Genomic DNA, 27,772 nt, shown 5'->3' with positions numbered 1-27,772 from the left:
TCCACCCAGCAGGGCCTAAGACCACTTTTCTTCCCCCATCTTACCTCTGAGGGGACCTGAGTCCAGACATGTTCCTCGGAAGCAGGGCAAAGGGCATAGAGACAAGATTGTGGGGCTGGGGTCGACACTTTGGGGAAAGTGAGCCCAAGGGGGGATGTGTAATGGCAAGGGCTGGTTGACACAGAGGGCTAGGAAGAGTATGGGGCTGAGAGCAGATGCCTGGGACCAAGAGAGACAGAGACAGACAGGAGCAAATACTGGGGACACTGACACAGATCTGGGAAGGGATGAGAGCTCCACACTGCACCTGGCCTACGGTGGGAGGCTGAATGTCTGTTGAATGAATGTGTGATGAAAAAAGTGAGACTCTGGGTTCAGGAAGAAGGCTGCAGGGCACAGCTAAGGGCTCTCTGGTAAGTCTTTTGGGAAGAATGTGGGGACACTTTGCTTCTTCTGTTATAGTGTCTCATGGAGGGCCCACAGAAGTCTCCAACATTATCGAAGTTCTGCCTCATGGTCCCTATTTGTATGAGGCTGAACTACACAAAAATGCCAATATTCAGGCATGCTGCCAACAAAGTGGTAATTTCATAAGGTTCTACCTAATAAAATGGAAGAAGGGTAAGGGCACCAGGTAAATGGGATGTAAGGCTCCTCCTTGCCAGTTGTAAGGCTTGATGTAAGGCTACCCCATGCTAGTTCTTGAGTTGCTAATTCTAACCCTAAAGTGCGCGCATGCGTGCTAAATTGCTTAAGTCGTGCCTGACTCTGTGCAACTCTATGGACCGTAGCCGCCAGGCTCCTCTGTCCATGGGATTCTCCAGGCAAGAATACTGGAGTGGGTTGCCATTTCTTTCTCCAGGGGATCTTGCTAACCCAGAGATCAAACCCACATCTCTTATGTCTACTTTCATTGGCAGGAGGGTTCTTTACCACTAGTGCCACCTGGGAAAAAGCCCTCTAATCTTAACACTTTTCCATGATTCCAAAGCTCTGCATTCTGACTCAAAGATTCCAACATGCCAGGATCTCAGATCCTGGTGAGTGCCTGTGGTGTGTGCCTGCCCAAGACACAGCTACTTAATTGATTCAACAATCCTGCTCTCAGAGAATATAGGACTAAACTCACCTTCCTGGTTCTAGGGGTGAGTATTGGACCAGGTCTGGCCAATCAGAACTTTCTTTTCCCTGACCAGGGTGATTGGTTCAGGAATGGGCATGTGACTCTGTAGTCCAATAAGAGTATGGCAACTCTTTTCTTGGAGCTAAAGAGGGGTTCTTTCCCCTCTGAAGCTGTTAGAGGGGCTCACCAGGACACCATTCTTTCCAGCCCCTGGGAAGTGCCTGCTTGATAATGAAGCCAGAGAGGAGACAGACATTTCTACTAACAGCATTCTAGACCCTGGATATGATCTGATCTGTGATGTGAGCTGATAAGTTCTTCTTCTTTTTTTTGTTTTTTGTAAGCCACCACTTTGCATTGGATTTCTAGCCTTTGCAATGTAACTTAGGCTATGGCTGATGAATTAATTCTGTAAGATTTGGAAATCTCTACTAAGATACCAGTATTCTCTAGAGTTTTAAGATTACAACAGCTTGACTTCAATTCACTCACACTGAGAAACTGTGTAGTTAAATTCAACTCCTTTCAAAAGGTCAGACGACACCAGACAGGGTTTCTGCCAGCCCCTGTGGCACCTTTGAGTAAATTAGAAAAAGCGTCCCTTCCTCAAGACTCTTCCTGTTGGGAAATTATAAAATATAGAATATTGCCACCTGCTGGAAAACTACTGGAATAAACACTTAGGATGTGTAGGTTCTGGATGGTGCCCTTTCAGATGCTGACCCCTCCTGCAGGGCATTTGGCAGCCTTGAAATATGTTTACCAGACAGAAACAGAGCAAACGGACAAGGTGTTCGTGAGACATTGACAAGTCTGCAAAGGGGTGGAGGTGGTGGGGCAAAAGGAGCACGAAGATGCTAGAGATGGGGCTCGACAGGGACCTTACATCATGGATGCACTGGATAGGAGTCATCTGCCGCAAGCAGAATAAAGAACCAAAACACTGCTTCAGCCTCAGGCCCAGATCTAGACGCCAACCCTTTTCCTATCCCCCATCAGTCAATTTCCCACCCCAGGGTTCCCGGCCGGTTCCAGACTGGTTCAGCATCTTCCTAGACGGGCTTTTTGCATGACCTCGCCTCCTCCCCTCCACCGTCAATCGGCTGATGATCCATCCCACTGGTGTGAACACCAACCAACCATAGAGGAGTTCTGGGCCAGAGGGGGCGGGGCCCAAGCGCAGACCAATGGAACTATAGATGGATAACCAGCCGATTGGTGATGGAGGGGAGGAGGCGAGGTCATGCAGAAAACCCATCCAGAAGGAAGACGGGACCCGTCCGGAACCCGCTGGGAACCCTGGGGTGGAAAACTGAGGGGCAAAACTTGTAAACGTGCCAGTTAGGGGGTGTCCAGAGGCATTAGGATGAAGAACAGGGGGGCCCGAACCTGCGCGAGCTTCATCATCATGTGCGCAAACACGTGCAGGAATCCCACCACGGCGTCCCAGAGGCGGCTGTGCGCTAGACTCTGCTGGTTCCCAGTGCAGGGGCCCTGGGTGGCAAAGGTTCTACGTGAGCACCAGGTAGGGCGAGGGATGCGAGACTGCCCCGCCTCCCCCCAGAGAGCGAACCCTACCTGGATGTACTCGGTGAGGCTGTTGAACACCTGTTTAGCCACCGACATTGCCTTGGAAAAGTTCCTCTTGCCTTGCTCCTCAATGACATCCTTGCCGGAGTAGTACCAGTAGAAGTCGCTGATGGACTCCTGGCGGGTAGACGCAGTGTGAGCAGCTGCTGGGGCCAGCTATGGCCCAACAGTTCCCTGCCCAGGTCACACCTGGACGGCCTCACAGCCTCACCTGCAGCCGCAGGAGGTAGTCCACGGTACAGATGATGATGTTAATAGTGGTTGTATTCCCTGTCTGTGTCCGTAGGTAATTTTGGAAATCTAGGGAGATGAAAACTTATTCATTCATTGAGCTCGAGGAGATGGACACGTGCTAGAGGAGATGGACAGTGGGTCCTTTATTCATTTATGCAATAAATATTTATGGAGTGCCTATTGTATGTCAGAAAGCATATAATCATTTCTTTAATAACTCTTTATCAGTACCTACTATGTGTTAGAGGAAGATGGAGGATCATTTATCCATTTTGTGTAATAAATATTTATTGCGGGCCTACTATGTGCCAGATGTAGTGGCAGGTCAATCATTTATTCGTTTTTCCCCCAAAATATATACTGAGCATCTATAATACAGCAGGGAGAAATGGAGATTCAACCTTTAGCCATTCACAAGTTTTTTTTTTTACTGAATGCCTACTATGTGCTGGAGAGATGGAAGATTGGTTATTCATTCATTTCTCAAAAAAAAATTATTGCACAGCTACTGAGAAGCAGAGGAGATAAGCATCTGTCATTCACTTGTTCATTTAGTCAATATATATTTATTGCTTATATATTTATATTTATTGTTTATATATTTATCATTTATGCTAATGATAGATGAAGATTGGTCACTTATACTTCAGTACTATAAATTTACTGAGCATTTACTCTGTGCCAGGCACTGTTCAGGGCTTCCCAGGTGGCGCTAGTGGTAAAGAACCTGCTTGTAATGCAGGAAACACAGGAGACTCAAGTTTGATCCCTGGGTTGGGAAGATCCCCTGGAGGAGGGCAGGGCAACCTACTCCAGTATTCTTGCCTGAAGAATCCCATGGACAGAGTAGCCTGGCAGGTTACAGTCCATAGGGTTGCAAAGAGTTGGGCATGATAGGAGTGACTTAGCGCATATGCAGGCACTGTTCAAGGCCCTGGGGATACAGGAGTAAAAGTGAAGCCCTTGTGAAGTTTCTATTGTCATGTGGTAATTTTTCAATCTTTTCTAACTGCAACCCACAGTAGGAAATACAGTACATGTTTATATTGAGGCCCAGGAGGGCTGTCTAATCTGACATCCACGTATACCTGAACCAGTAGATTCACACACCCTTACTATGTGCCATGTGTGCACGCGTGCTGTCACTTCAGTCATGTCAGACTCTTTGTGACCCAGTGGACTGTAGCCTGCCTGGCTCCTCCGTCCATGGGATTCTCCAGGCAAGAATAGTGGAGTGGGTTGCCATGCCCTCCTCCAGGGGATCTTCCCAACCCAGGGATCAAACTCGAGTCTCCTGTGTTTCCTGCATTGCAAACGGGTTCTTTACCACTAGCACCACCTGAGAACCCCAGTATGTGCCATGCATTCTGCTATTTTGTGCCCTGTACTATTTAACTAGAAAGAATTCTGATCTCAATGCACTAAATGTATATTCTTAACCTCCCAACCTTGATTGCACATTAGAAACACCTGGAGAATTTTAAAATTCCCAATGTTCATAACTCATCCCAGACCAATTAAATTAGACTATCTGGGGTGAAAACTGGGCGTTAGTGTCTTGCAAAGCTCCCCAGACATACCAATGTGCAATTAGAAATGAGAATCTCGGTGATAAACTTGATTCACAACCATCTAGTGAGTCAGTTCCCACTATTTGAAAAACGTTTTATGGCAGAAAGCTTATAATTTGAGCTGAGTGATGGCTACTTGGGGGCTTATTAAACCATTCTCCCTTCTTCAGTGTGTGGTTGAGAAGTTCTGGAATAATAATTATGATGATCATGGTTGTGATGGAGGAAGCTCAGGGGGTTGGAGGAACCCAGAGGAGCTGCCTGACTCAGACTGGGTGGTCATGGGGGGCTTCGTGGAGGAGAGGACCTCTGAGCTATGACCTGAAAGATGAGTAGGCGTTGGCTGCTCAAATTTCTCACTGTGTGACCTCTCTGTGTGGCAGACTGTGTCTTGATTTTCCCATATGTAACATGGTGGTCACAATAGACCTACTTTATCAGCTGTCCTGAGATTTTAATGTGTTAGTATATATAATGAATTTAGAACACTGCTCTGTTCTAAATTTAGAACAGGTATGTTAAGTGCTCAATAAACAACAGCTTGTGGACTCTTAGTTCCCAGACCGGGGCTGGAACCTGCACCCCCTGCATTGGAAGCACGGAGTCTTAACCACTGAATCACTGGCAAGTTCCAACAACAGTGGTTCTTAAGGGGCCTTAAAGAGAGTGCTGAGGTTAAGTTGCGCTTTGGAGCAGTGATTCTCAAAGCACCAGTCCAGACTAGCAGAGTCAGCATCTCCCAGAAACCTGTCAGAAATGCAAATTCCTGGGCTCCATCCCAGAATTACTAAATCAAAGGCTTGGGATGGGGTCCAAAAGTCTATTTTAACAAGGCCTCCAGGTGAATCCTAGGCACACTTGAGTCTGAGAACAGCTTCTATAGACCCATTTGTCAAATGACCAATTCATCAGATTATCAAGGCAATGAACACAAACTTCAGTTAAATCCTTTTGATGTTATAGCAATGTGTTGCCCAGGATGGCTTCAACAGCCCCTTGGAATTTTTTTCTCCTGAAGTTTTACTTCTACCTGACTTCCCTCTGAACACTTCACAATCACTATTTCAGTCTGAATGTCCTTTTGCCTGGTTTCATGTGATAGACGAAAAGTCTACTCAGACATTCAAGATTTTATAAGCAAATTGATAGGCTTTCCCACAAACCTTGTTTTCTAATTCTTTTTTCTGTGTTCATTTAAATCAGAACATAAGCCTAAATGGTTAGCTACAACTCCCTGGTTTTTGTCTGCTCTGAATGACACTGAACACTCAAAACATGCAAAGCCTCTAAGATTTGAAAGATATTTCGAACATTTATTCGGCTAGACTGGTTTATGAATCCACAAATGTGGGCAGAAGGCTGGATGGCAGATTTGGTGGGAGAAAGAAATTTCACTGAAAGAACATTCTTATTTCCAAAAAGTCACAGACCCAGAGACTAAAATTCATTTTAAATCCCAAAGACTGATTCCACCTTCATTAAAGAAAGAAAGCCTTAGTCATTTGGCACTAAGGTATGTAACAGAACTTGAAGGAAAACTAGCTGTGGAAACAATGATTCATGCTTTATCTTTTGTTGAAAAGAAAAGAGTGAAAATTAAAGTTGTTTACCAGTTACCTTAAAGAATGCTAGCCAAGTAGGGTGCAGGTTCTATGGAAGTTAGGTTTAGAATCACTCCCATTCTTGTCATGAAGGTTAATTTCTGGGCAGTCTGTGGTTTCTTATCACCTGCTAAGTGTTATAACCACAACTTCGAGACTGTACATGTTTGTCATAGGAAACTGCATTGGGTGGGATGTTTGCTGTTCAGAATTTCAAACTGTTCCTTTAACGTTGTACACTGTGTGCCACGTGAGGTGTCATTTTCTCACCAGTGATGTATTTAATTAAATTGCTGTGTCATCTTTCATCTGGTTATATTGTCTGAACCAGAACAAAAGTTGTGGAAACTCAAACTTGTTTAAGTTAGGCAAGAGAATGTGAGACTTCCTCCTGGCAAAGTATTTTATAAGCAAAATTAATAGGTGGTTCTAAGAGATTCATTTAGAAATGCCAGGCAATTTCTCCCTCTGCAGACCCAGAGTTAAAGGAAATCCACCGCATTTACTGAACTTTGCCAGCTGCTGCAAAATGCCTGTGGGAAAATGGCATGTGGCGAGTTGCTCATGTGTGAAAATTGATTTTTGGCCAAATTGGGTTTTGGCAGATTGCTTTGGGGGAATTGGACTGGTTAGAGGAGGTGAAAGTGAAACAAAGTGGCTGGATTTCTGAAATTCAAGAGAGATTTAGGAAGGTGGGCAGACAGGGCTTGACACTGGCTGAAAGTAAAGAATGAAGGACTGTGGGGTCGAGGACAGTGGGGTCTGGAAGGGTGGTGAGGTCATCACTGATCAGGGGAGAATGGGACTGGAGGTTAACTCAGGCAACACTTCCAGACACATCGCAGACCTTGCCCGCCTCTCCACCTCACCCTCCTTTGCTCCTCACCATTATTGTGACCCTCGCAGAGCAACTGCAGGAATCGGAACAGGTCCTGGGTGAATTCATCATCTGCCATGACCTTCTCTCCTGGGTGGAAGGGGGGGGTAAGGCATGGTCCAGAAGACATCAGATGCGCGAAGACACCAGAAAGTGTGCACACGGCCCATGCACACTGCACACACATGCACAAAGAGCAGGTGCGCAGGGAGCAGCAGCCACCATTTTAAAGACACTATGAGGGCCATGGGAATCCATGACACCGGAAGTCCCGACCTCAGAGTCCAGGACATCAGCAGAAGGAGACTGAGGGGCCCCGAGTCATGAAGCTGGGCCTCAAATGTCTTTATACGGTATCAGTGTCTCCTCGATGTCACCATTTGTGTGACATCCAAGAGTGTCTGTCGACCTAGAAGAGGTTTGGGCTACTGATACCTCCCTCAGCTCCCCTCCAGGACTGCGGAGCCGGGGGGGGGGGGGGGGGGGGGTTAATAGATTATGGGGGTTGAAGTCACTTTCACGCAAAGGCTATGTGCAGGAGAGAAATGAGCAGGAGATGCGGTTGAAAGCCAATTGGCTCAGATGTCTTAAAAGCAGCCAATCCAGGAAAAGCAGAGGGGGAGGAGTGTAAACATGGACCAATCAGAACGGGCATCTGAAAGGAGCAGATCACTGTAGACTATAGGGGCGGGACGAGCGAGGGGAAAGCGAGATAGTGAATGTTCGGCCAACCAGAGCAGGCGCAGAGGAGGCACGCACACCAATCAGAGTGGATGCTTGGGGGCAACCAATCCGGTTGGTGGATGGGAACAGCAGACTCGATCAATCTGGGGTCGCGGGTGCACAGAGCCGGGTATGTGGGAGTGGGGTTCACCCCACCTCGGGACTGCGAATCTGGGTCTGGAACTCCAACAACATCCAGCTGGAAAAGGATCTTTGCCATCTTCTCTTGCTTCTATTTTACACATGGGGAAACAAGCTTACATAAAGTAAGCGATTTATTCATAGTTCCATGTGTTGTTAGTGGCTAATCTGGGACCCGACTCTTGGTCTCTAGAGCCCTGATCTCAAGATTTTCCGCCGGCATGCTACCTCCCTCCCCTGGATGTCCCAGATCCTCAGCCACCAGGTGGAGGGGGGCGGTTGGGGGTTAGAAGGGAGGGGTGGCAGCAGCATAGCAAGGAATGGGCTCCGGGAATTACCGTTCTGGCGGTTGATGACTGAGGCAGCCAACAGGATGGGAGGAAGAAGCAGAAGAAAAAGAAGGAAAAAGAAAGACAGAAGGAGACAGAGAGACAGGAAAAAAACACACAGTGATATGGTCAGGATTGAAGACATAGAGAGAGAAACAACCCATAGAGATAAAGAGCAAAAAGGAGCAAGGAAGCAAAGAAGAGAACAAGAAGATGGTGAAAGCAGAATGGAAGAAAGAAGAGGGAAGAGAAAGAGAGATGGACAGGTAGAGATTGAGAGGCAGGAGGCAAGGATCAGGGCAGAAAGGTTAGACACGTCACAACACAGCAAAGAGGAGACTCAATTAACCGGATTAGGGACATTAATGAGAGAACAGCAACCCGGGCTGGAGACTTGGGGCATGTGGCGGGTGGGATCCATGTGGCGATGGGTGAGAGAACACAGAAGGACACCCAAGGGTGGGACCAGGGGGAGGGAGACTCTGGAGGAATGGGAGCAGGGCAGGACTGGGACCACTGCAGGAGGGGGAACCTGAGGATGCTCTTGGGGAGGGAGGGTGTGTGGGCGACAAGGGAGCTCTGGGCAATGTTGGGGGAGGGAGTAGATCCTGAAGGAAGGGGATGCCCCAGGGAGAGGGAAGCCCAAAAGGGCCTCACCAGTTCCATCCTCATTCACCATGCCCAGCCCCTCTGCCTTGTTCTGTCTCTCGAAGGCATTGAGATCCAGGACACTGAGGGAAAGAAAGGAAAGACAGTGAAGATGCGCTGAGGCCTCTGCCCTCCTCTATTCCAGAGCCTGGCAGCCCTCCCCATGATGGGGGGAGGTGGTAGAGAGAGTAAGCGGAAATCGAGAGGAAGCAGAAACTAAGAGTTGATAGAAGCTATGCAGTAGCAGCTGTGGGGTGAGGTGGGGCAAGGATGAAATACATAAAAGCTGAAATCAGAAGGAAACAGAAACCATCAATTAGCAAAAGCTTCAGAGAGGCAGTGAAAGGCAGTCCACCACAAGAGGAGAGCGAAAGTAGACAGCACTGGAGCCACAGGAACAGGGGTCATCAGAAAGAGCCCCAAGTCCCTGCTGCCTGAGTGCCCCTGAAGTCTCAACCACCTTCCAGCTATCTGGATCCTTAACATAACTCATTCTTAAAGTCTGTGGCATTTTGCCTCCTTTATTGTTCCATGTGACTCCTTATAATAAACTCCCTGTTATCTGAGCTGGCCTGAGTGGGTCTCTGTTCCTGGAACCGAGAGAACAGAACTAGAACTGGAGGTGGTACCAGGACTGGGGACTCAGCTTAATGAAAGATGTGCACTAGGGGGGCTTCCCTGTTGGCTCAGTGGGGTGATCCAGTGGTTAATAATCTGCCTGCCAATGCAGGAGATATGGGTTGGATCCCTGATCCAGGAAGTTCCCACATGCCTTGGGGCAACTAAGTCCGTGTGCCACAACTACTGAGCCCATGTGCTCCGACTACTGGAGCCCACAGGCCCTAGAGCCCCGTGCTCGGCAACAAGAGAAGCCACCACAGTCAGATGCCCACGCATCGCCACCAGAGAGTAGCCCCTGCTTGTCACAACTAGAGAAACCCTTGTGCAGCAACAAAGACCCAACACAGCCAAAGATAAGTAGATAACATTATTTTTTTTAAATAATATGTGCACTAGAGCCCACCTGCAGGTTTGCATCAGTGCCTGGATACTCTGGAAGAAGCCAACTTCCTTCTTGTCCTTCAGGTAATCCAGCATTTTCTGCAGAAGGGTGGGAGGAGTGAGGGACCTGGGAGTCACACAGGAACCTCCCAGCCCTCTTAGCCCTCCCAAGTTCCTTCACTCGTTACCTGCTGCACATCAGCATTGCCTCCGTTTAGGATCGAGATGCCCAGCTTCAGAGTGGAGGACACCATGGCGCCTGTCTCTCCTGGGGGGAACAGGTTGCAGGGGGGCACCGCGGGGGGCAAACAGTGGTCTGCTCAATTTGGAATCAGTGCTCTCCGCCCACCAGAAAACAGCCACCCCGGGGGGAATGTCAGAGAACTGGGCAGAGGAGTGTGCAAGGTTGATCAGAGGAGTGTGCAAGGGTGTGTGGGCAGGGGTGATCAGGATTGAAGGAATTAGTGAGAAATTGCAAGACAAGAGGGCAAACCACATGCAGGAGGGGTGGGAGAGTGTGCCTGCTGGGTCCAGAGGGGCTGGGCGGGCTGGGACAGGACGGGTGTACTCGGGGAGAGCCAAATGCACACGGAGGGCACCTTTGCAGGCGCTGATCATCTGCAGCACCATCTCTGCAGCCCCCCGGGTGTGCAGCCGCGCCTGCTGGTACAGGAGACGCTGCTTCTCCATCTCTTTTTCCTGCAGCAGAGCCCAGCCCACATTGCCGAGTGAATCCAGGCCCACCAGCCCAGCCTCTCCCCCTCACAGCCTTGCCCTCACCCTTGCTCTTCCTGATCCAGCCACATCCCCTGGCTCATTCCTTCAACTGTAAGCTCCTCTGTCCCCTGGGATTTAGATCTGTGATTTGTCTCCTGCACTGAGCACAGGACTGGGCCTGGAGTGGTCATAACATGGCCCCACACACCTTCAAGGAGTCAATGGATAAAATCCCAGGGATCTGTGAATGCGGATGGCGGGGGGAAGGTCTATGTTTGTGTTTCCCAGCCTCTGGCTGAAATGTAGCATTTCCTTCCATTATAGATGAGGTCATAAGTCATGGCAATGGTAGCAGAATCTGTGGTTGTGTCATCCATCAGAATCACAGGTGTTTGCATACCACATTATTTTTGAAGATATCTTGAAATGTCACTTAGGTTCATCACCACTTATCAATTACAGTAGCTACTGGATCCACTGTTAGTTCTTGTTATTTGGTAGATTCATAAAAAGGTACAGATATTACTGTATCACAAAATTTTAAAATAATATTTTAGTAACTATTTTAATATCTCATTTCTTCTGCTATGAATTCATTTTGTACACTTAGATACATTATTCTGAGGGACTTCGCTGGTGGTCCAGTGGTTAAGAATCCTCCTTGCAATGCAGGGGACATGGGTTCAGTCCCTGGTTAGGGAACTAAGATCCCACATGCTGTGAAGCAACTAAGCGCACAGGCCACAACTGAGCCTGAGCCACAACCAGAGAGCCTGGGTGTCGAAACTACTGAGGCCCATGTGCTCTGGGGCCCGAGTGCTTCAACTACTGAGCCACAACTAGAGAGTCCATGCGTTGCAATGAAAGACCCTACATGACCCAACAAAGATCCCTCAAGCCACAACTAACACACAATGCAGCCAAATAAATATTTTCTAAACATAAATACATGATCCTAAGAAAAGATTCGCCAGATGCCCAAGGGGACTCTGACACAAAAAAGGTTGAGAAACTCGGGGAAATGCTTGCTGATCACCTTAATGAATGAAAGGATGGGCTCATTGCATTTACTGCTGTCTCACTATCTGGCCTTTGCTTATGCTGTGCCCCTACCTGGAACACTTTCCTCTTTTTTCTTCAACTGGCACATTTCTTTTATCCTTCTCTGTGGACATCCCTTCCTCTGAGAAGCCCTCCCTGAAGCCCTTCCCCCCAGGCTGGATCAGGTGTCTCACCACCGTCCCCATGACCCCCTGAACTTCCCTGGTTCCTCCCACCCTGACCCCACTGCTTGTGCCTCCTTCTTCCTGCCAGGACCATTTTGCCTAGCTCCCCTCATCACCACCATGGATACGCGATGCTGTTATTGTCTGCCTGATGTAGCTGTCTCCCCAGTGGACTGGCTTGGTCACGGCTGTGTACCCAACATCACCCAGCCCAGGGCTGGGCCCACAGCATTGCTCTGTGAACACACGCTGAATGAATGGGGGATGATGGAGTCAGGGTTCCCACCCCTTAATTCTGGAACTACTTGATCCCACCTACCTCGAAGGAAACCTCAACCTCCTCTTCTTCAGCTTCACCATTCTCCCCTCCTTCCTCCAGGTGGCAGCTCTGGGGATGGGGCATCAGTTAGAGATGATGGTGAACAGAAAAGATATCCCAGTCCAGTCCCAGCCCTTTCAGTGGACAGGCATTGCAGCTGGGGGGCGGAGGAGGGAAGGGAACCTGCCCTAGATGGGGGCAGGGCCTCACCTTAGCCATGATATCAGCGTACGCTATATACAAGTAATCTTCATCCAGTTTGCTGAGGAAGTAAGTGGGGAGACAGTCAGGACCCAGTATGGAGGAACTCCATCTTATAAGCGCCTCCAGATTTCCTTTGGAAAGTCAGTCCTCCCCATTCTCAGGCTGTGTGGCGCCAATGGGGTAGGCTCTCCATTGCCAGACTGGGCATGTGATCAAGGCTGAGCCAACTGCTACCTTCTATCTGCTTGATTACAATAATAAGTAAGAGACGGTCATGTGATCCACGCTGGTCCAGTGGAATGCATTCTGGGAGTTTTGCCGAAGCTATTGATAGAAGTGCTCCTTTTCCACTGGGATTGTTGTGATGGTGTGATGGAACCCTGGAGCTTCTGGGGCTATCTTGCCACCTGACAACTGGTTGGCTCACCTGACAACTATGATTAACCACTTCCTTGCATCTCCTCTATAATACTAATGATAGCAGAAGTAATGGCCAACACCCATTGAGTTTACTCTAGGTTGGTCTCTATTCTAAGTGTTGGTACATAATAACATTAATTCTCATAATAATCCAACTAAGTAGATATAGAGTTGACCTTTGATCAATACAGGTTTGAACTGCATGAGTCCACTTATATGTGGGGTCTTTTCCCCTCAATAAATACTACTAAAGTACTACATGATCCATGGTTGGTTGAATCCATGGATGGAGAACCATGGATATGGAGGGCCAACTATAAGGTTATACATGAATTTTTAAATGTGTGAAGGGTTAGTTCCCCTTTGTTGTTGTTCAGCCACTAAGTTGTATCCGATTCTTAAGAGACCCCATGGACTGCAGCACACCAGGTTTCCCTGTCCTTCACTATCTCCTGGAGTTTGCTCAAATTCACGTCCATTGAGTTGGTGATGCTGTTTAGCCATCTCATCCTTTGCCGCCCCCTTCTCCTTTTGTCTTCAATCTTTCCCATATCATGGTCTTTTCCAATGAGTCGGCTCTTCACATCAAGTGGTCAGAGTACTGGAGCTTCAGCTTCAGCATCAGTGCCCCAACCCCTGCATTGTTCAAGGGTCAACTATATGACTAGTCCCATTATACAGATGAGGAAGCTGAGGCACAAATAATTTTCTTGGCCAATGTCACTAAGTCTATACTGGAATTCAAACCTGAAGAGTCTAACTCCAGAGTCACTGCTTTCCCAGAGAATAGAAAACAGAACACTTGGCTTTCCAGTCTCCCTCACAGCTGGTGGTAGCCTGATGTCAGAATTCTAGCCAACGGGCCATGTGCCTAAGCCCACCATGGAGAGCGTTCCTTGGCTAAAAAGATTTGGGTTTTCCTTAGAGGAAAGCCTTTCTCCTTTCTGTCTGACATGTAGTCATGATGTCTGGAGGTTCAGCATCCATTCTGTAGCTATAAGGCAACAGCTTAGAATGGCAGGGCAGAAATCCTGATTGAGCCTGGGTCTCTGTCAGTGTCACTATGCCACTGCCCAGCCCAGGACTCTCTATCTCCTGGCTTGGTGTTCCATGAGAAAAACAAATCTCTGTGCCTCATTTCCTCATCCACACACACAAAGTTGATAATAATATCTATCTCCTAGTGTGAAGATGAAGTGAGAGGATCTCACTGTCAAGTGTTTTAACATGGTGCCTGACACATGAAAAGCATTTGATAAATACTGCTTATTGTTACCGTTAGCAGCAGTGCCCTTATTACTGCTATTTATTCCCAGGACTGCCATTGGCTCATATGAAGCTTTTGTCTGAATTAGAAGTGCCCTTTTCCTCACTGCCATCTGTTGGAAGTGCATCACAATATACTGACCTCACCCGTATAATATACTGCAATATACTGATTTTATGTGAACAAGACATTTTCTTCTAGAATAAGCCTAAATTGATATTGCGTGTGATGTGAACCCTTCAGAAGAGATGTCCCTGTGAAGTGCCCAGTCTGCACAGTGGTACAAGGCGACTCTGCTTGTTCCAGTTAAATGACATTAAAGGATCAGCTGTGGGTGTCCCCCCTTCCCAGGACACACAGGTTCTCTCTTGAGGAGCAAGGATTGGGGTGGAGAAAGGTAGTGGGTCCCTCTTGGGGACCCAGGAAGGGTCTCACCTCTTTTCAGTCAGGGCGGTGCGGCTGAAGTGCAGGACCAGCTGGTGCAGGGGGTCTGGCTTCTTCTCCTCCACTTCCTCCTCCTCCTCCTCCTGCTCCCCAGCTTTCTGGAGGGAGGAGTGGGGCTTTGGTTAGGGGCTTCCAGAGTCCCCACCTGTCTCCCATTAAGCCCTGCTAGGCTGTTTTTATTCTCTTCTCCCACATCCTGCACCCTCCCCTGGTTCTGCCCAAGCCAGGGGCCCCTGCTCCCATACCGCTCAGTGTGAAGGGTGGGCCCCTGCAGGTGGGCCCCAGCCCTACCCATCTGCCCCCACACTCCCAGGCAGGCCCCAGCTCACTGAAAGGTCATCTATCATGCGGTCCTCAAAACTGTGGTCTTCCGTCAGGATCCACGCCGCCTTGTAGCTCTCCAAAAACATATTACAGGCCCGGTGCCTTCGCAGGGGAAGATTCGAGGCGTCAGCAAGATTTCCCCATGCACGTCCCTAGCCCGCCTCCCCTAACCATTTCGCAAGACCCCACTGGGTGCGCCCCCCATCCTCTCTCCTCCTCACCCACCCATTCTCCAAGGAGGCTTAGGCTCCCTTCCCCCATTGGAGGCGGGGTGTCTTACGTGGGCAGATTGTACAGGGGGGTCATGCGGAAACAGGCGACGACTGCCCTCCGGCGCTGCTTCGACAAGAGCTTGTGCCACACGGCCTTCTTGGACTTGTAAGGGTGCTCGATCTGATGGCGGGGTTATGTGTCATGGCTCCAGATTCTGCCCCTGGTCTGATTCCCACTTCCAGCTCCGAGTGAAAATGCCCATCTGTGCCCAGTCCAAATTCAGGACGATTCACAGGGCCGAAGGAACACCCTGGCTCCGCCAATAGAGTCAAAGTTCTGACCTATTCTCGGCTTGCAGACCAATTAGTTCCCTCATAGGCCCCACCCACAGACTCAGGACCGCCCCCTTAGGCCCCGCCCCAATCGCAAGACCCGCCCAAGGTCTTGCCCACAGAGTCAAGGCGTCTCCACCGGGCCTGACTCTCAGACCCAAAGTTCTTCCCCGGCGCTGTCCCTAGGCCCAAGATTGCGCACCGGGTCTGATTCCTATATCAAAGCCTCCATTCTAAGTCTCGTTGTAAAGTTCAAGGCCCATCACCTACAAAAGATTCAAGACCCGCCCCTTGCCCCGCCCAGAGGCCCGCGGTTCACCCGCAGGCCCCGCCCTCAGGCTCAAGGCCCGCCCCAGGCCCCGCCCAGAGACCAAGTTTTGACCACTCAGCAGTAAGACACCTGCTCCAAATGGTAGAGCACAGCGGACACTTCCTGGACTCTGCGCACGATTTTCTCCGGATCGTCAGCGTCCTCCTCGCGGCCCGGGAGGCCCCGGTACAGGGCCATCTGCCAGCGCAGAGAAGGGGAGCCTTCGACCTGAGAGGAGGAAGATCTTCCGGCATGAGGCTTCTCCCCTGCCCGCTCCCTCCTCCCTCAGCCGGGCTTCTCGGAGAGCCCCGGCCCCGCCCCACGATTCAATGCCATGATGATTCACTGAGGGATTGAGTACGAGTTAGGGTCCTTCTTTCGATGCCTGGCACCGATGTAAGGGCTCAAAAGCTGGCTGTGGCTGTTGCTATTATCCTGACGCGCCCCTTTCAGTTGCAGACTGAGGAGGCAGAGGCGTACCTTTCCCTGAAGGTGAAGGTTGTTTTGCAGATATTCCCGGACCTCCTCATCTGTGTCTTTCTGGAGAGACAAGCCAGGCTGGGTCACTCCGGAGGGCCCGGCATCCTCCTTGTCCTACAACCCTCTCCCCTCTAGCTCCACCACCCCAAGATCCAAGAGAGGATTCAAGAGAAATGAAAAGGATCCAGAGGTCAGGAATGGTCAGAGAGGAGTCCGAGTGGCCACTGAAGGCACCTTGAAGAATCAGGATTAGAGGGGCCTCGTTGGGGTATGAGAGGAGGTAGGGATTGACATGAAGATATCCTCAAAGGTCAGAAAAGGAGGTCAGAAGAGGGTCAGAGTGGGGCTGGGAGTAAGTGGGAGATGGGCAGGGAGTTTTTGAAAATCAGAGGTAGGTGAGAGGGATTATAAGAGACAGCAAGGTCATCAGAGGTCAAGAGGGTCAGGCAAATCACTTGTCACTGGTGGGATTCACACAGAGACTAAAGGAAGGATCAGTAGGGTGGAGGTTCTTTAGGATCCCAGGAGAGGGGGTGCTCAAGAACCAAGTTAAGGGGTCAGAAGGGCCCAGGAGGGCTCTTTGGGATTTCAGCAGGCCTCAACAGGTCCAGCAGACCTCAACAGGTCCTAGGAAAAGCTTGAGGTCCTGAGGGAAGGAGGCTTTAGGGTTCTGGGAAAGGAAATGCTTGTGATATCGGTGGAGAATCAGTGGTCTTCAGGGTCCTGGGGATTAGTAGATCCTCAGGGTGCTTAGCAGGGTCCTGGGGGAGGTTCTAAGGGTCTTGGGGCAGGATCCTGGGAGGACTTCTTGGATCCCTGAGGCTGAAAAGGATCTAGGGGGGAGTTCCCATATAATGGATAAAAGGGGCCCCAGGAGCCTCTTTGGGGTCCCAGAGGGCTTAGAAGGGGTCTCAGTCTCTCTCTGAGCCTAGGGAAGAAGTCATTAGGATCCTGGAGGCTACTTAGGGTCACAGGGTGCTCACTGGGCCCCTAAGAGTCTTTGGGGCTCAGCTGGGTGTTAACAGACTCCAAGGGGAGAGATCCACAGGGTCCTGAGGAAAAGAGAGAGTGAGGTGGAGAGCCCAGTGGGAATCCAGAGGTTCAAAGGAGGGCCAGTGGGATCATGAGGGGCTCTGTGGGTCCCAAGGGACTTGGGCAGATCCTGGCAGAGGACTTGGAGGAGTCTCAAGGGGGCTTAAGGTGTCTCAGGTGGGATTCTCAGGATTCTGGCAGAGGTGGGATTCGTGTTCAGTGGGGTTCCTGAAGGTTTGATGTGGTCTTTGGGTCCTAGGGGGATCTTAGTGGCCTTCCTGGGTTCTAGGGGGTCCCAGTTAGGGTCCTTAGGATCCAGAGCTCTGACAACATCCCAAGTGGGGCCCTCAGCATCCTGTGGGAAGGTTCAGGGCATTCTAGAGGGCCCAGTGAGCCCTCAGGGTCCTGGAGAAGGACTCAGGAGGGTCCTAGGGAAGGCCCCTGGGGGATCACGGGGGTTTAGTAGGGGTGCTGACTGGGGTGCTGAGTGGGGCTCAGTAGGGTGCTGAGTTGGACCCTGGCAGTTCCCAGAAAGGGGCTGAGCAGGCACCAGGGCATAGCGGGTCTTGGCCAGTGTGATGAGCTCCTGGTCAGTGGGGGCACACATGTTCAGGCCGATGGGCAGCATCTTCTTGAGCGTGGCCACAATCAGCGATGTCTGCACGGAGTACCGGTCACCCCGGCGCTTCTTCTTGGTGCGTTCCTGGTCCGAGCCACCCGACTGTGGGAACACGGGGCTCAGTGCCAGTTTGAGTCCCAGCCTGGCCTCTGCCCCAGTCCCAACCTGCCACCACTGTCCACACTCCAGCCCCTCACCTGAATGTTAGGCAGACCCTCCCTGATCCCAGAGCCTGCCTCAGTTTGCACCCCAGACCTTGCTGATCTTTCATTTCAGACCCTGAGCCCTGACCCCAGAGTCTCACAGACCAAAGCTTCTATCCCAGATTCCCAGCCTCTATCCCAAATCCTTCCAGATTTCCGCCAATTCCAGGGTTCCACAACCTCTGGATTCTTCTCCCAGAATCCCCTCAGAACTTTCACTAGGACACCCCTCCTGCCCCTACAATACACCTACAACCCCCACCTCAGAGCCCCAGACAGAGTTCCTGAAAATGAAATGAAGATGTAGAACAGGGAAAAGTTCCAAGAGACAAGAGAAGTGGAAAGAAAGAGATGGAGAGAGGGACTGAGAGACTAAGATGAACAAGGAGACAGGAAGACAGAAGATACAAGAGAGAAGACAGGTCCAGAAAGATCTGGAAGCAGAAACACGGGGCACAGAGTCCCACAGCCGTGTTCTGGAGCCTCGGGTGCAGACCCACGGCCAGGGCCACCCCAGTCATGCCAATGAAAAGCCCCAGTGGCAAGCTTCAGCCAGAGCCATATCCACGCCGGCTCGTGATACAGAGTGTGACCCGTGTGCCAGCACATGCGGCGTCTCACTGGGTCCTCACAGAGCTCTGGGGCCGGGGGCCACCGACCATACGCCTTCTAAGGCTCAAAAGGGTAAGACACTTGACCAACATCACACCGCCAAGAAGCAGGATTCTAACCTGAGCTGGTCTAATTCCCAAGTCCAGGCCTTAAACCCAACCATGCACGTGCCTTTTGCACCCCCATTCCCATTCCCTGGAACCTCAGTCCACGATGCTTTGGAGCTTTGGGGAAAGCTGAGAGGAGAGTTTTAATTTTTTTTTTTAATAAAAGTTAAAAAAAACAACTACCAACAGTTGAGGGTCGGGAAGGGAACGGTTAGTGGGAGGAGGGGTGGAGCAAGAGAAAGAGGATGGGGCTGAAAGCCAAGGCTGAGAGGCAAAGAACAGGGGAAGGGTTTTCTGGAGGCAAAGCAGAGGCTGGGGTTGGGGGCGGGTGGGTAGAGGGTATTAGCCAAGAGCCATGCAGAAGGTCCCAGACGTGGGGCTGACCTGTACATCTCCCGCCTGCTGCATCAGGGTGCAGACAGAGACAAGAAGTGTTACCCCAGTCCCTCCAAGAACCCCAGGGCCCCTCCAAGTCTGCCCTACCCCAGCTCCCCTGCCCCACCCTGACGTGTATCCCCCAGCCGGGGAATTCCAGACCTTGCTGAGGGTGGTGGGTTTGTCCTTTTGACCTTGCCCTTTAGAGGGCAGTTCAGGGAAGGCTAAGGGGAGAGGGAAGGAGGTGGGGATGTGGAATAAAGGAACAGGAGGAAAGAAGTGGGAGAGGTTGAGAGGAGGAAATTGGGGTAGAAGAAGGAGGTGGGGAGGATGGAGCAAGATGAGGTGCTGGGTGATGGGGAGGATAAAGCAGGTAGGGAGGAGGGAGGAGATGGAGAAAGAAGAGGGAAATGGGGGAGGAGGAAAAAACAGGAGGAAGGGGATGGAGCTGAGAGAAGGGGGAGGTGGGGAGGAAGGGGGATGGGGAAGGAGCTGCCGTGAGGGCTTCAGGGAACGTGACCAGGACGAGGAGGGTGGGCAGGATGAGGAGGGGTCAGCTAGGAAGCCCGAGGCTGTTCCCCCTTCCCTCCTGGCTAAGTCCTCCTCCCAGAGCAAAGTACCCACCTTGGCCATTTTGCTCTTGTTGTCGGCCGTCAGAAATGACATGTTGTTGATCTCATTCTGGACCACAAAGTTCTGCTCCTCGCGCTTAAAGTGCTGGTGGGGGAGGCGGTGTTGGGGATCAGACAGGGTGGGGGAGGGCCTCTTTGGGAAGCAGCTGCTCGGGTTCGAGAGAGGAGGGGCGGGTGGGTGGGGACTCACGTGGGACTTGGACCAGTAGATGAAGATCTCGCCCACCATCCTGAACAGCTCCTCCGCGCTGGGGTTGGGCTCGGTCAGCCAGTGTGCCCTGGGCAGGCAGGGGAAGGGGCTGGTGAGGGATGAGGGCAGGGACCCCCAGGGAAGGGGGCAGCAGGGAGAAATCTCAGGGGAGGGCACCCAGAGACTCGAACTCGAGAGCGAGAGCTTTCTAGGGTAATGTGGCCATTCAGATGATTTAAAAATTATAAATGACAATTTCTGAAAATTTTGTCTCTAACCTCTTTTATTGAAGTATAACATATGTATAAAGTGTCCAGTGAACACATTTGGTTTGGGTAACCACCACCCAAGTCAAGAAATAGAACATTTCTAGGGACTTGCCTGGTGGTCCAGTGGCTAAGACTCCATGCTCCCAATGCAGAGGGCCTGGGTTCAATCCCTGGTCAGGGAACTAGACCCCATATGCCACAACTAAAGATCCTGCATGCCACAACTATGACCAGCACACCCAAATAAATAAATAATTTTTTTTTTTAAAAAAAAAAGAACATTTCCAGTCCCCAGAAGTAACCTTGTGCCCCCATCCTCTTCTTGAAAGATATCCTTATCCTGGCTTCCAGACCATGAATTATCTTTGTTCTTGAATGTTACATAAAAAGATGATATGAGATGTACTCTATTTAAAATTTTCTGGTTTCTTTCATTCAACCTGATGTTTGTGAGATTCACGCTACAACAATCTGTTCAATTTCATACTGTGTTGAATGTACCTCGCTTTACTCGTCCAGACTTTTCGACCCAGCACTCCTACTCCTAGGAATCTATCCTGCAGCAGTACCCACTCATGTGCACAAAGATGAGCACGCAAGGATACATACAGCATGCATGCTACTACGTGCTTCTGCTCCCGGGACAGACATAGCTAATCAATCCATGAGCCCTTTCTTACAAAGCCCTGGTACAACCTTAACATCTTTTCCAACCAAGATGGAACTTGGAGTTGAAACTTGTTCAAGCCCTGGATCTGGCTGCACCTAAGACTTCATAATACTTTAAATGGTGCCTCTGATTTCAGGGAGATGTTTTAGCAACTGATTGATATCTGAGCTTGCCCTTTACAAAGACTCATGTTTCTGGGGCAAATTAGGCTGGCGAGGTCTGGATGGAGACCAGTGATGGAGGAAGGAAATACGGCTCCTTCTGGCTAACACTGCAACCTTCACAGGGCCTCAGATTCAGGAGGTTTAAAGGAGCAGAAGGGGAGCAAACAAAGGCTGGCTTCTCTTGGTCCATAAGCAACAGGGGCTGGGGGTCAGGAGGTGGGGTGGGATGAAGTGGGAATTGCAAGTATATAGCAAGTCGGAAGCCAGAGGTCAGAAGGAGTCCAGGGAAGCCAGAGGCCAGGCTGGAGGTGTGTGGGGGACAGCTGGGGACATGCTAACCTGTTGTTGTCCACGTAGCGGATGAGCAGCGGGTAGAGGGCGTACAGATCCCGGCAGAGCACAGAGAACTCATCCCGCACCAGGAGCTCGCCCTCCTCGGCCTCCGCCTTGGCCTCCAGGCGCAGCTGCTCCTCCTCAGCCACCACCTTTCCCGCCCGTTTGCGCAGCCGCCCGATGGTGGGGATGAAGTGAGAGTGCAGGAGCTCCGGCCGGGCCCGGCTCACGATGGGCTGGGCAAACACTGCAGGAGCAGACGGGGCATGGGCTGCTGGCCGGCTGCTGACTCCAGCACCTCATCTATGACCTCTGATCCCACCCCTGACCTCTGTTCCCATCCCTGACTTCCAACCTGTACCTCTGACCTAGAAACTAACATTGAACCCAGCCTGACCCTCATGTCTGACCCCAGTATCGGCTTACGATCCCATGCCTGACCTTTGACTGTGACCTCTGACATAGCTCCTGAATCTTCATCCCACCCACCATAACCTTTGACCTGAAACTGTGACCCTCCAGCCTGACACAGGTCCTTAACCTCTGACCCCAACAAATGAATCCTAACCTGATACCCTATCCTAGCCCATGACATCTCACTCCAGTCTTTAACCTCTGACCTGGTCTATACCCAGATGGAGCTCCCCACATGATTTCTGACCAACACCTCTGACTTCTTACCTTCTCTGGCCTCTGACTCTGGCCTCTGACCCCAGCTCTGATCTCTAGCTTAGCCCTGATCCCAAACTCAACCCCTGACATGGAACTTATGAACCAGGAATCCCATTTCTTGACCTTGGATTCAGAACCCTAAATGTCCATATCAGGGACCCCCATGTTTGACCTGGTTCTCTGACCCTTTGCATAAGGAACTCAGCCTTCTGACTCAGCTCCTAACCCTTTCCAAGGCTCCAGAAATTCCAAATCCAGCCTGGAAGATTCCTAGGATCCATGCATCCATCTCGGACTCTATGACCCTGAGATTCAGGCTCCTGGGAATGATCTCTGGCCTTGTGATCCCGAGAAAACCGAGATCTGACTCCTCCCCATTCCCAGAAAACCACAGACCCTGAGCTCTCCCTGAGATCCAGGGACCCGAGTCCCAGGACACTGGCGCCAGTTCTCTGGACCTGCGCGCTCGCCAGACCCACCAGCCAGCCGCTTCATCCAGGTGGCCTCGTCAATGCCCAGGTTGTTGACGATGATTCTTAGGATGTTCCCCAGCAGCGAGTTGAGGTGGTCGGAGGTGACGGCCGTGCAGGGTGGAGGGGCCCCGGCAGGTAGGGCGGGTGGGGGTGCCTCGGGCCCACGCTCCCACCAGCGGGGCAGGTAGCTGCACAGCATGGGCAGCGTGATCTCGATGACGTGCGGCATCTCCGTGTAGCGGGCGCCCGACTCAGCCAGCCCCCCGATGTCAGCCATGAGCCGCTCCAGCACTGGGATGTCGGGACACATCTCCTCCACACTGTTGGGGAGCCCCAGGACTGGGGTGCAGGGTGGGGGTCAGGGCATGCCAACTCCTCATGCCCCAACCTCAGTGTCCATACTACAAACTGGTGTCCCCATAAACTCTGGGGTTCCCCAATCTGAAGCACCCACAAGCCAGGGAATCCTCAACACTTCAGGGCCCAGACTGGACCCCACTACCTTCACAGTGGGTCTCCTTGGACCCCGTGTGGGCAGAAGACAACCCTTGCCAGCCGCCCCAGCCCCACCCCACTTACTGGCCCGCTCCCGGGGAGACTTGGTGGTGTACACTGAGCAGGCGTTGTATTCATTCAGCTGTGGCTCCAGGAACGCCACTGGCATGGCTGCTGCCAGGCGGGCCAGGCACTCTCCCAGGGCTGGCCGCAATCTGGAAGAGAAGGCTGTACTTAGCTTCCAAGCCCCCTCTGCCCAGTCCTGGATGCCAGTCCCGTCCTCCACAGACATGCCTCTTCCAGAACCCTTAGGAGCAGAGCTGCCATTCACCAGTGGCCACCGATGTAGCCATTACCCTGGGTTTCCTGAATGTCCTCTTGCTCCATCGGTGATCTGGGCTCAGGAGAGCCCATTTGGGCACTGCCAGCCGCCCTCTCCAGTTTCCCCCAGCATGCCTGGCTGCCGTGGGCCACCAGAGTTACTGCATGCCCCCTGCCAGCGGAGAACAACCTAGCATCCTTGTGCCAAGGGCCTGTGACCACCTTCACCGGCCTTCCTCTGAGCGCCCTCACGTGGCCACACTGAGGAACTGCAGTTGCCACCGTGCGCATGTCTTCTGAAGACAAACCATCTCCCAGCTTTTCACTCACTCCCATCTTCTCCTGAGCCCTCGCGTCCCTGAGCCCCGATAGTCCCCACCCCAGCTCCAAACTATCTCTCTCCTTACTTTTCCACGTAAGGGTTCCTGGTGGTCCCCAGAGAGTAGATACTGCACAGTGTTCGGTAGCAAGAGACCTGGACGTCATCCACTGAGTGGGGGAGGAAGGGTGGGGTTAGGGTTAGTCCGGTCCTCCCCTAACCCCCTCCCTTGTCTCCAAATGACAGAGGAAGAGCAGGGGCCGTAGAACCAGCCTGCAATTTACTAGTTTTGGCCTCAGTTTCCCTCTCTGTAAAATGTGGATAAATATAGTATTTTCCTTACGGAGTTGCTATGAAGATTAAACAATACTCGGAAAATATTATTAATTATACTACTTAATTAATATAATTATAATTAATACTCGGGAAGCAATTGGGACAGGGCACACAGCAGACATTCAATAAAGGCTAATTGCTCTTTCCTTGGAGAAGGGTCATGGATCTCTTTGATGATAATGCTGGACACTGTCTCCAGAATATGCAAACAGACATCCAATCCTGACTTCAATCTCAGTTATCCACACACGCCCCAGGAGGCCAGGTTAAGAACCTCATCAACTTCCTAAATGTCATGAGGGGGCAGGGGAACTGTTCTAGATTGAAAAGAGGCGACAGAGACATGACAACCAAATGCAGTGAGAGAAACCTCGCTGGATTCTGAGTTAGAACACAAATCAGAGACATTTTGAGGGTAATGGGGAAATCTAACCATGGTCAGGTTAAGAGTGATACTGAAGTTGTGGTTACAGAAGGAAAGGTTCTGTAGCATCTAGGTGTCGCAGGCTGGCTATTTAGGGATGAGGTGTCACCGTGTGTGCAGCTCATATTCAAGAGCTCAACGAAAAGTCTGGAGATACCTTCATCATAAGTGGCGGTGGTTCAGTTGCTAAGTCGTGTCCAACGCTTTTTCAACCGCATGGACTGGAGCCCACCAGGCTCCTCTGCCCCTGGGATTCTTCAGGCAAGAATACTGGAGTGGGTTGCCATTTCCTTCTCCAGGAGATCTTCCCAACCCAGGAATCGAACCCACGTCTCCTACACTGGCAGCCAGATTCTTTACCGCCAAGCCACCTGGGAAGCTACACTCAAAGTGAAAGGTAAAACAAAGGGACAGCTAAGCCCGAGCACCTCACCTAGAGACAAGCCTGGGTGCTGCAATGAAGACCCAATGTGCATGTGTGTGCTAAGCTGTTTCAGTCGTGTCTGACTCCTTGTGACCCTACAGACTGCAGCCCGCCGCACTCCTCTGTCCATGGGACCCTTCAGGCAAGAATACTGGAGTGGGTTGCCATGCCCTCCTCCAGGGGATCTTCCCGACCCAGGGATCGAACCCGCATCTCTTATGTCTCCTGCATTGGCAAGTGGGTCCTTTACCACTAGCGCCACCTGGGAAGCCAATATAGCCAAAAGTAAATAAATAAGTAAATATGTTTTTTAAAAGAAATATACATGTAACTTGCTCAAGCTACAGTGAAGGAGGGTCTTTTGTTAGATCTGTGGAATGAATATTCTGATTAACTCATTTTGTTCCCTACCAATTTACTGAACCGAATGCACACTTTGCTTACAGCAATGAAACCTCTCAATAAACGTAACACTGAAACACTCGCAGACTCTACCAGGCACACTGGGATGGATGGTGTTGGTGGAACTGACACCCCCCAGCCCCACCCCGGCCCCTGGGATCAGCAGCCCTTACGGATAACATCGTCTCCGAACTGATGCTGGGCGATGTGCTGGAAGAGGGTGGTGAGGACCGGCAGCAGGGCCACGGTGGTGTAGGTGAGGTTCTGGCCCACGCCCTTCACCTGCGTGCGCGCCTGCGACACCTTGCCGAGCCGCAGGTTCTCCACCATCTTCTCAATGTCCTCCGAGGCACTCTCAAAGAAGGAACGGAGGCCAGCCTTCACGATCTCAGGGCCAGACTTCATCACGGTCCTAGGAGGGAAGTGGGGGCATTATGCAATCTGAGATTCGAGACTGCAGAGAGTCCAGGAGAACAGGGGCTGGGGGCGGCGGGGGGCGGGGGTAGAATGGGAGTGGGCACTGTGACCCATGGCCCCACCTGGCATCCAGGGAGCGTGCCAGGATGTGAAGACAGTTGACCACAGCTGGGGCATCCGTGCCTGGGGGAGCAAGGTGGGCCTGGGTGAAGGAAGGGTTATGACGACAGCACCTCCCTCTTCACCCACCTCAACTCATCTCTCTCCGCCCACCCCGCCCCCACTCCATAGGCCCCTGTCCTTTCCTCATCCTGTGACCCCTCTGCCGGTCCCTCCCGGACCCCAGCCCTGACCTCTGGGCCATCACTGTCTGGTGAGGAGTCTGGGAACTCCAAGGTGGCAGAACCCAGGACTCTCCCAGTCACTGTCCCATCCCCAGGACTACCCACTCCATGTCCAAGTCCAGAGGAAGAACAGTGAAGGTTGTTCAGATTAAGGTGTGAACCTGGGCCATATCTCTTCAGGGTGAGGTTGTGAAGAGGCGAAGAGAGGGAAGATCGGGGAGAAGGGCTTGGGGAGCAGACCTACTCACCAAAGAGAGAGACTCGGTGACGGACAAGAGCCGCAAGCTTGCAGAAGAGGCTGAAGAAAGAGAAAGGAACAGGATGGGGGAAACGGGGAGCGAGGACAAGCAGGGGACACAATTAGAGGAGGAGAGACAGGGAAGACAGGGAGGGAGGGACAGAGCCAGGAGGAGAAAGGATGATGGGGGAGAAAATGAAGGAGACAGAGGGATGGGGAGGGGCAGAGAGATGAACCAGCTAGAGCGTCGCAAGCAGTAACGGGGATGCTGGGGTTGGGGAGGCTGATCTGCCTTTCTGATAGGATGACCAACTCATCCCAGTCTGCCTGAAAGTCCTGTATCCTGGGGGGCATACCGGGACAGTTTGTCACCATAGCCCTTCAATCACCTCTGCAGGTAGACTGATCAGTGCCCAGCACCCAGGACAGAGCCTTTAAAGTCCAAGGCTGGGAGAAAAGGACCCAGGGTTACAACGCCATGAGGTCAGGGGTCTGAGTCAGAAGTCCCGGGGGAGGGGGCGCACCTGGTGATCATTTCCTTCTCCTTGTTGGAGGCGTGGCCGCCGCTGCCCAGCACTTTGGCTGGGGTGGACAGGAAATAGAGGCAGTGGTTGGTGAAGTACTGGTTGATCAAAGGGAGCAGGATCTGGGGGCATGGGGAAGAGGTAAAGGGGACTGGGTGGAGGGCGAGGAAAGCCCACCAGTCCCCAGCCTCCTTCAGCTTCTGTGGCCACCTCTCACCTTGGCAAAGAATTTAATCTCCTGTTCGTGAGGGGACTTTTCCACTCGTCCACTGCTGACCACGGCCTCTGGTGGGGGAAGGCAAATAGGGGTCATGGTGGCTTCAAGTCTAGGGAACTCAGGGTTTTCTGATGGGGCAGACTGACGGTATGACAGGAGATAAGCTCCTGGTATGAAGTCACTGCTGTCGGCTTTGAGGTAAACCTCTCTTCCCTGTTTTCATCTGATCCCAACTCCTTGATCAATCCCTTCCTGATGCTGAAAATGGAGAGAAGGACAAACTGGAATGGGGTAAGGCCATTCCCCCTCCTCACCTGGCACTGAGTAAATATGGAATGAATGAATGAAAAAAGAAGTCAGTGTAGACAGGAAGAAAAGAATCTGTGATAGGTGAGGGGGGGGAATTTTAAAAGCTAAATTTAGCCTTTTTTTGGCTGCAGTGCATGGCAGGTGGCATCGTAGTTCCCTGACCAGGATTAAACTCGTGCCCCCTGCACTGGAAGCATGGAGTCTTAACCACTAGACTGCCAGGGAAGTCCCCTAGATTTAACTTTAAAGTAGAAATCCGTTTCAATCATCATCATCATAGTGATAATAATAATTCATATTATTAAAATACTACTACTAAAATAATAATAAAATAACGCTTAATTACTAAACACTTGCTATGTCTCTGACACTGTGAGAAAAGTCCTTGTAAAATCTCCTCCCAACATGGGAGGCCTGGCTGGTCCTTTGACCCCATTTTACAGATGAGGAAACTGAAGTGCAACAGCTTACTTCAGGTCACTTAGCAAATAAGGGACAGAACCACTGCTGGTTACAGTGAACAGAATCCCCATTTCACAGATGAGGAAAGTGAAGT

At 51.3% G+C, this 27,772-nt stretch overlaps 1 protein-coding gene across 2 annotated transcripts in view; it reads right to left on the bottom strand.

The window, feature by feature from the left end:
* RYR1 (ryanodine receptor 1) overlaps positions 1-27,772 on the bottom strand; it is a 126,621-nt gene that overhangs the window by 35,454 nt on the left and 63,395 nt on the right. The window contains exons 59-87 of one of the 2 annotated variants that reach the window (XM_052656509.1): positions 26,908-26,975; positions 26,691-26,812; positions 26,177-26,226; positions 25,707-25,767; positions 25,341-25,579; positions 23,670-23,751; positions 23,026-23,156; positions 22,453-22,785; positions 21,308-21,548; positions 19,866-19,953; positions 19,668-19,760; positions 19,053-19,067; positions 17,678-17,848; positions 16,096-16,155; positions 15,706-15,843; positions 15,041-15,153; positions 14,766-14,862; positions 14,428-14,534; positions 12,312-12,363; positions 12,102-12,170; positions 10,439-10,538; positions 10,028-10,107; positions 9,862-9,938; positions 8,847-8,920; positions 8,199-8,216; positions 7,006-7,086; positions 2,925-3,013; positions 2,702-2,830; positions 2,513-2,617 (exon numbers count right to left, since the gene is read on the bottom strand). In XM_052656509.1, the coding sequence (XP_052512469.1) occupies positions 2,513-2,617; positions 2,702-2,830; positions 2,925-3,013; positions 7,006-7,086; positions 8,199-8,216; positions 8,847-8,920; positions 9,862-9,938; positions 10,028-10,107; positions 10,439-10,538; positions 12,102-12,170; positions 12,312-12,363; positions 14,428-14,534; positions 14,766-14,862; positions 15,041-15,153; positions 15,706-15,843; positions 16,096-16,155; positions 17,678-17,848; positions 19,053-19,067; positions 19,668-19,760; positions 19,866-19,953; positions 21,308-21,548; positions 22,453-22,785; positions 23,026-23,156; positions 23,670-23,751; positions 25,341-25,579; positions 25,707-25,767; positions 26,177-26,226; positions 26,691-26,812; positions 26,908-26,975 (3,083 nt within the window). The remainder of the gene's footprint in view (positions 1-2,512; positions 2,618-2,701; positions 2,831-2,924; positions 3,014-7,005; positions 7,087-8,198; positions 8,217-8,846; positions 8,921-9,861; positions 9,939-10,027; positions 10,108-10,438; positions 10,539-12,101; positions 12,171-12,311; positions 12,364-14,427; positions 14,535-14,765; positions 14,863-15,040; positions 15,154-15,705; positions 15,844-16,095; positions 16,156-17,677; positions 17,849-19,052; positions 19,068-19,667; positions 19,761-19,865; positions 19,954-21,307; positions 21,549-22,452; positions 22,786-23,025; positions 23,157-23,669; positions 23,752-25,340; positions 25,580-25,706; positions 25,768-26,176; positions 26,227-26,690; positions 26,813-26,907; positions 26,976-27,772) is intronic. The other variant, XM_052656510.1, reaches the window with a different exon arrangement.

This window comes from Budorcas taxicolor, chromosome 18 (assembly GCF_023091745.1).
Source record: "Budorcas taxicolor isolate Tak-1 chromosome 18, Takin1.1, whole genome shotgun sequence".
Lineage (NCBI taxonomy): Eukaryota > Metazoa > Chordata > Mammalia > Artiodactyla > Bovidae > Budorcas > Budorcas taxicolor.
Note: the sequence above shows the minus strand (reverse complement) of the source record. Positions and strands in the feature narration are given on the sequence as shown.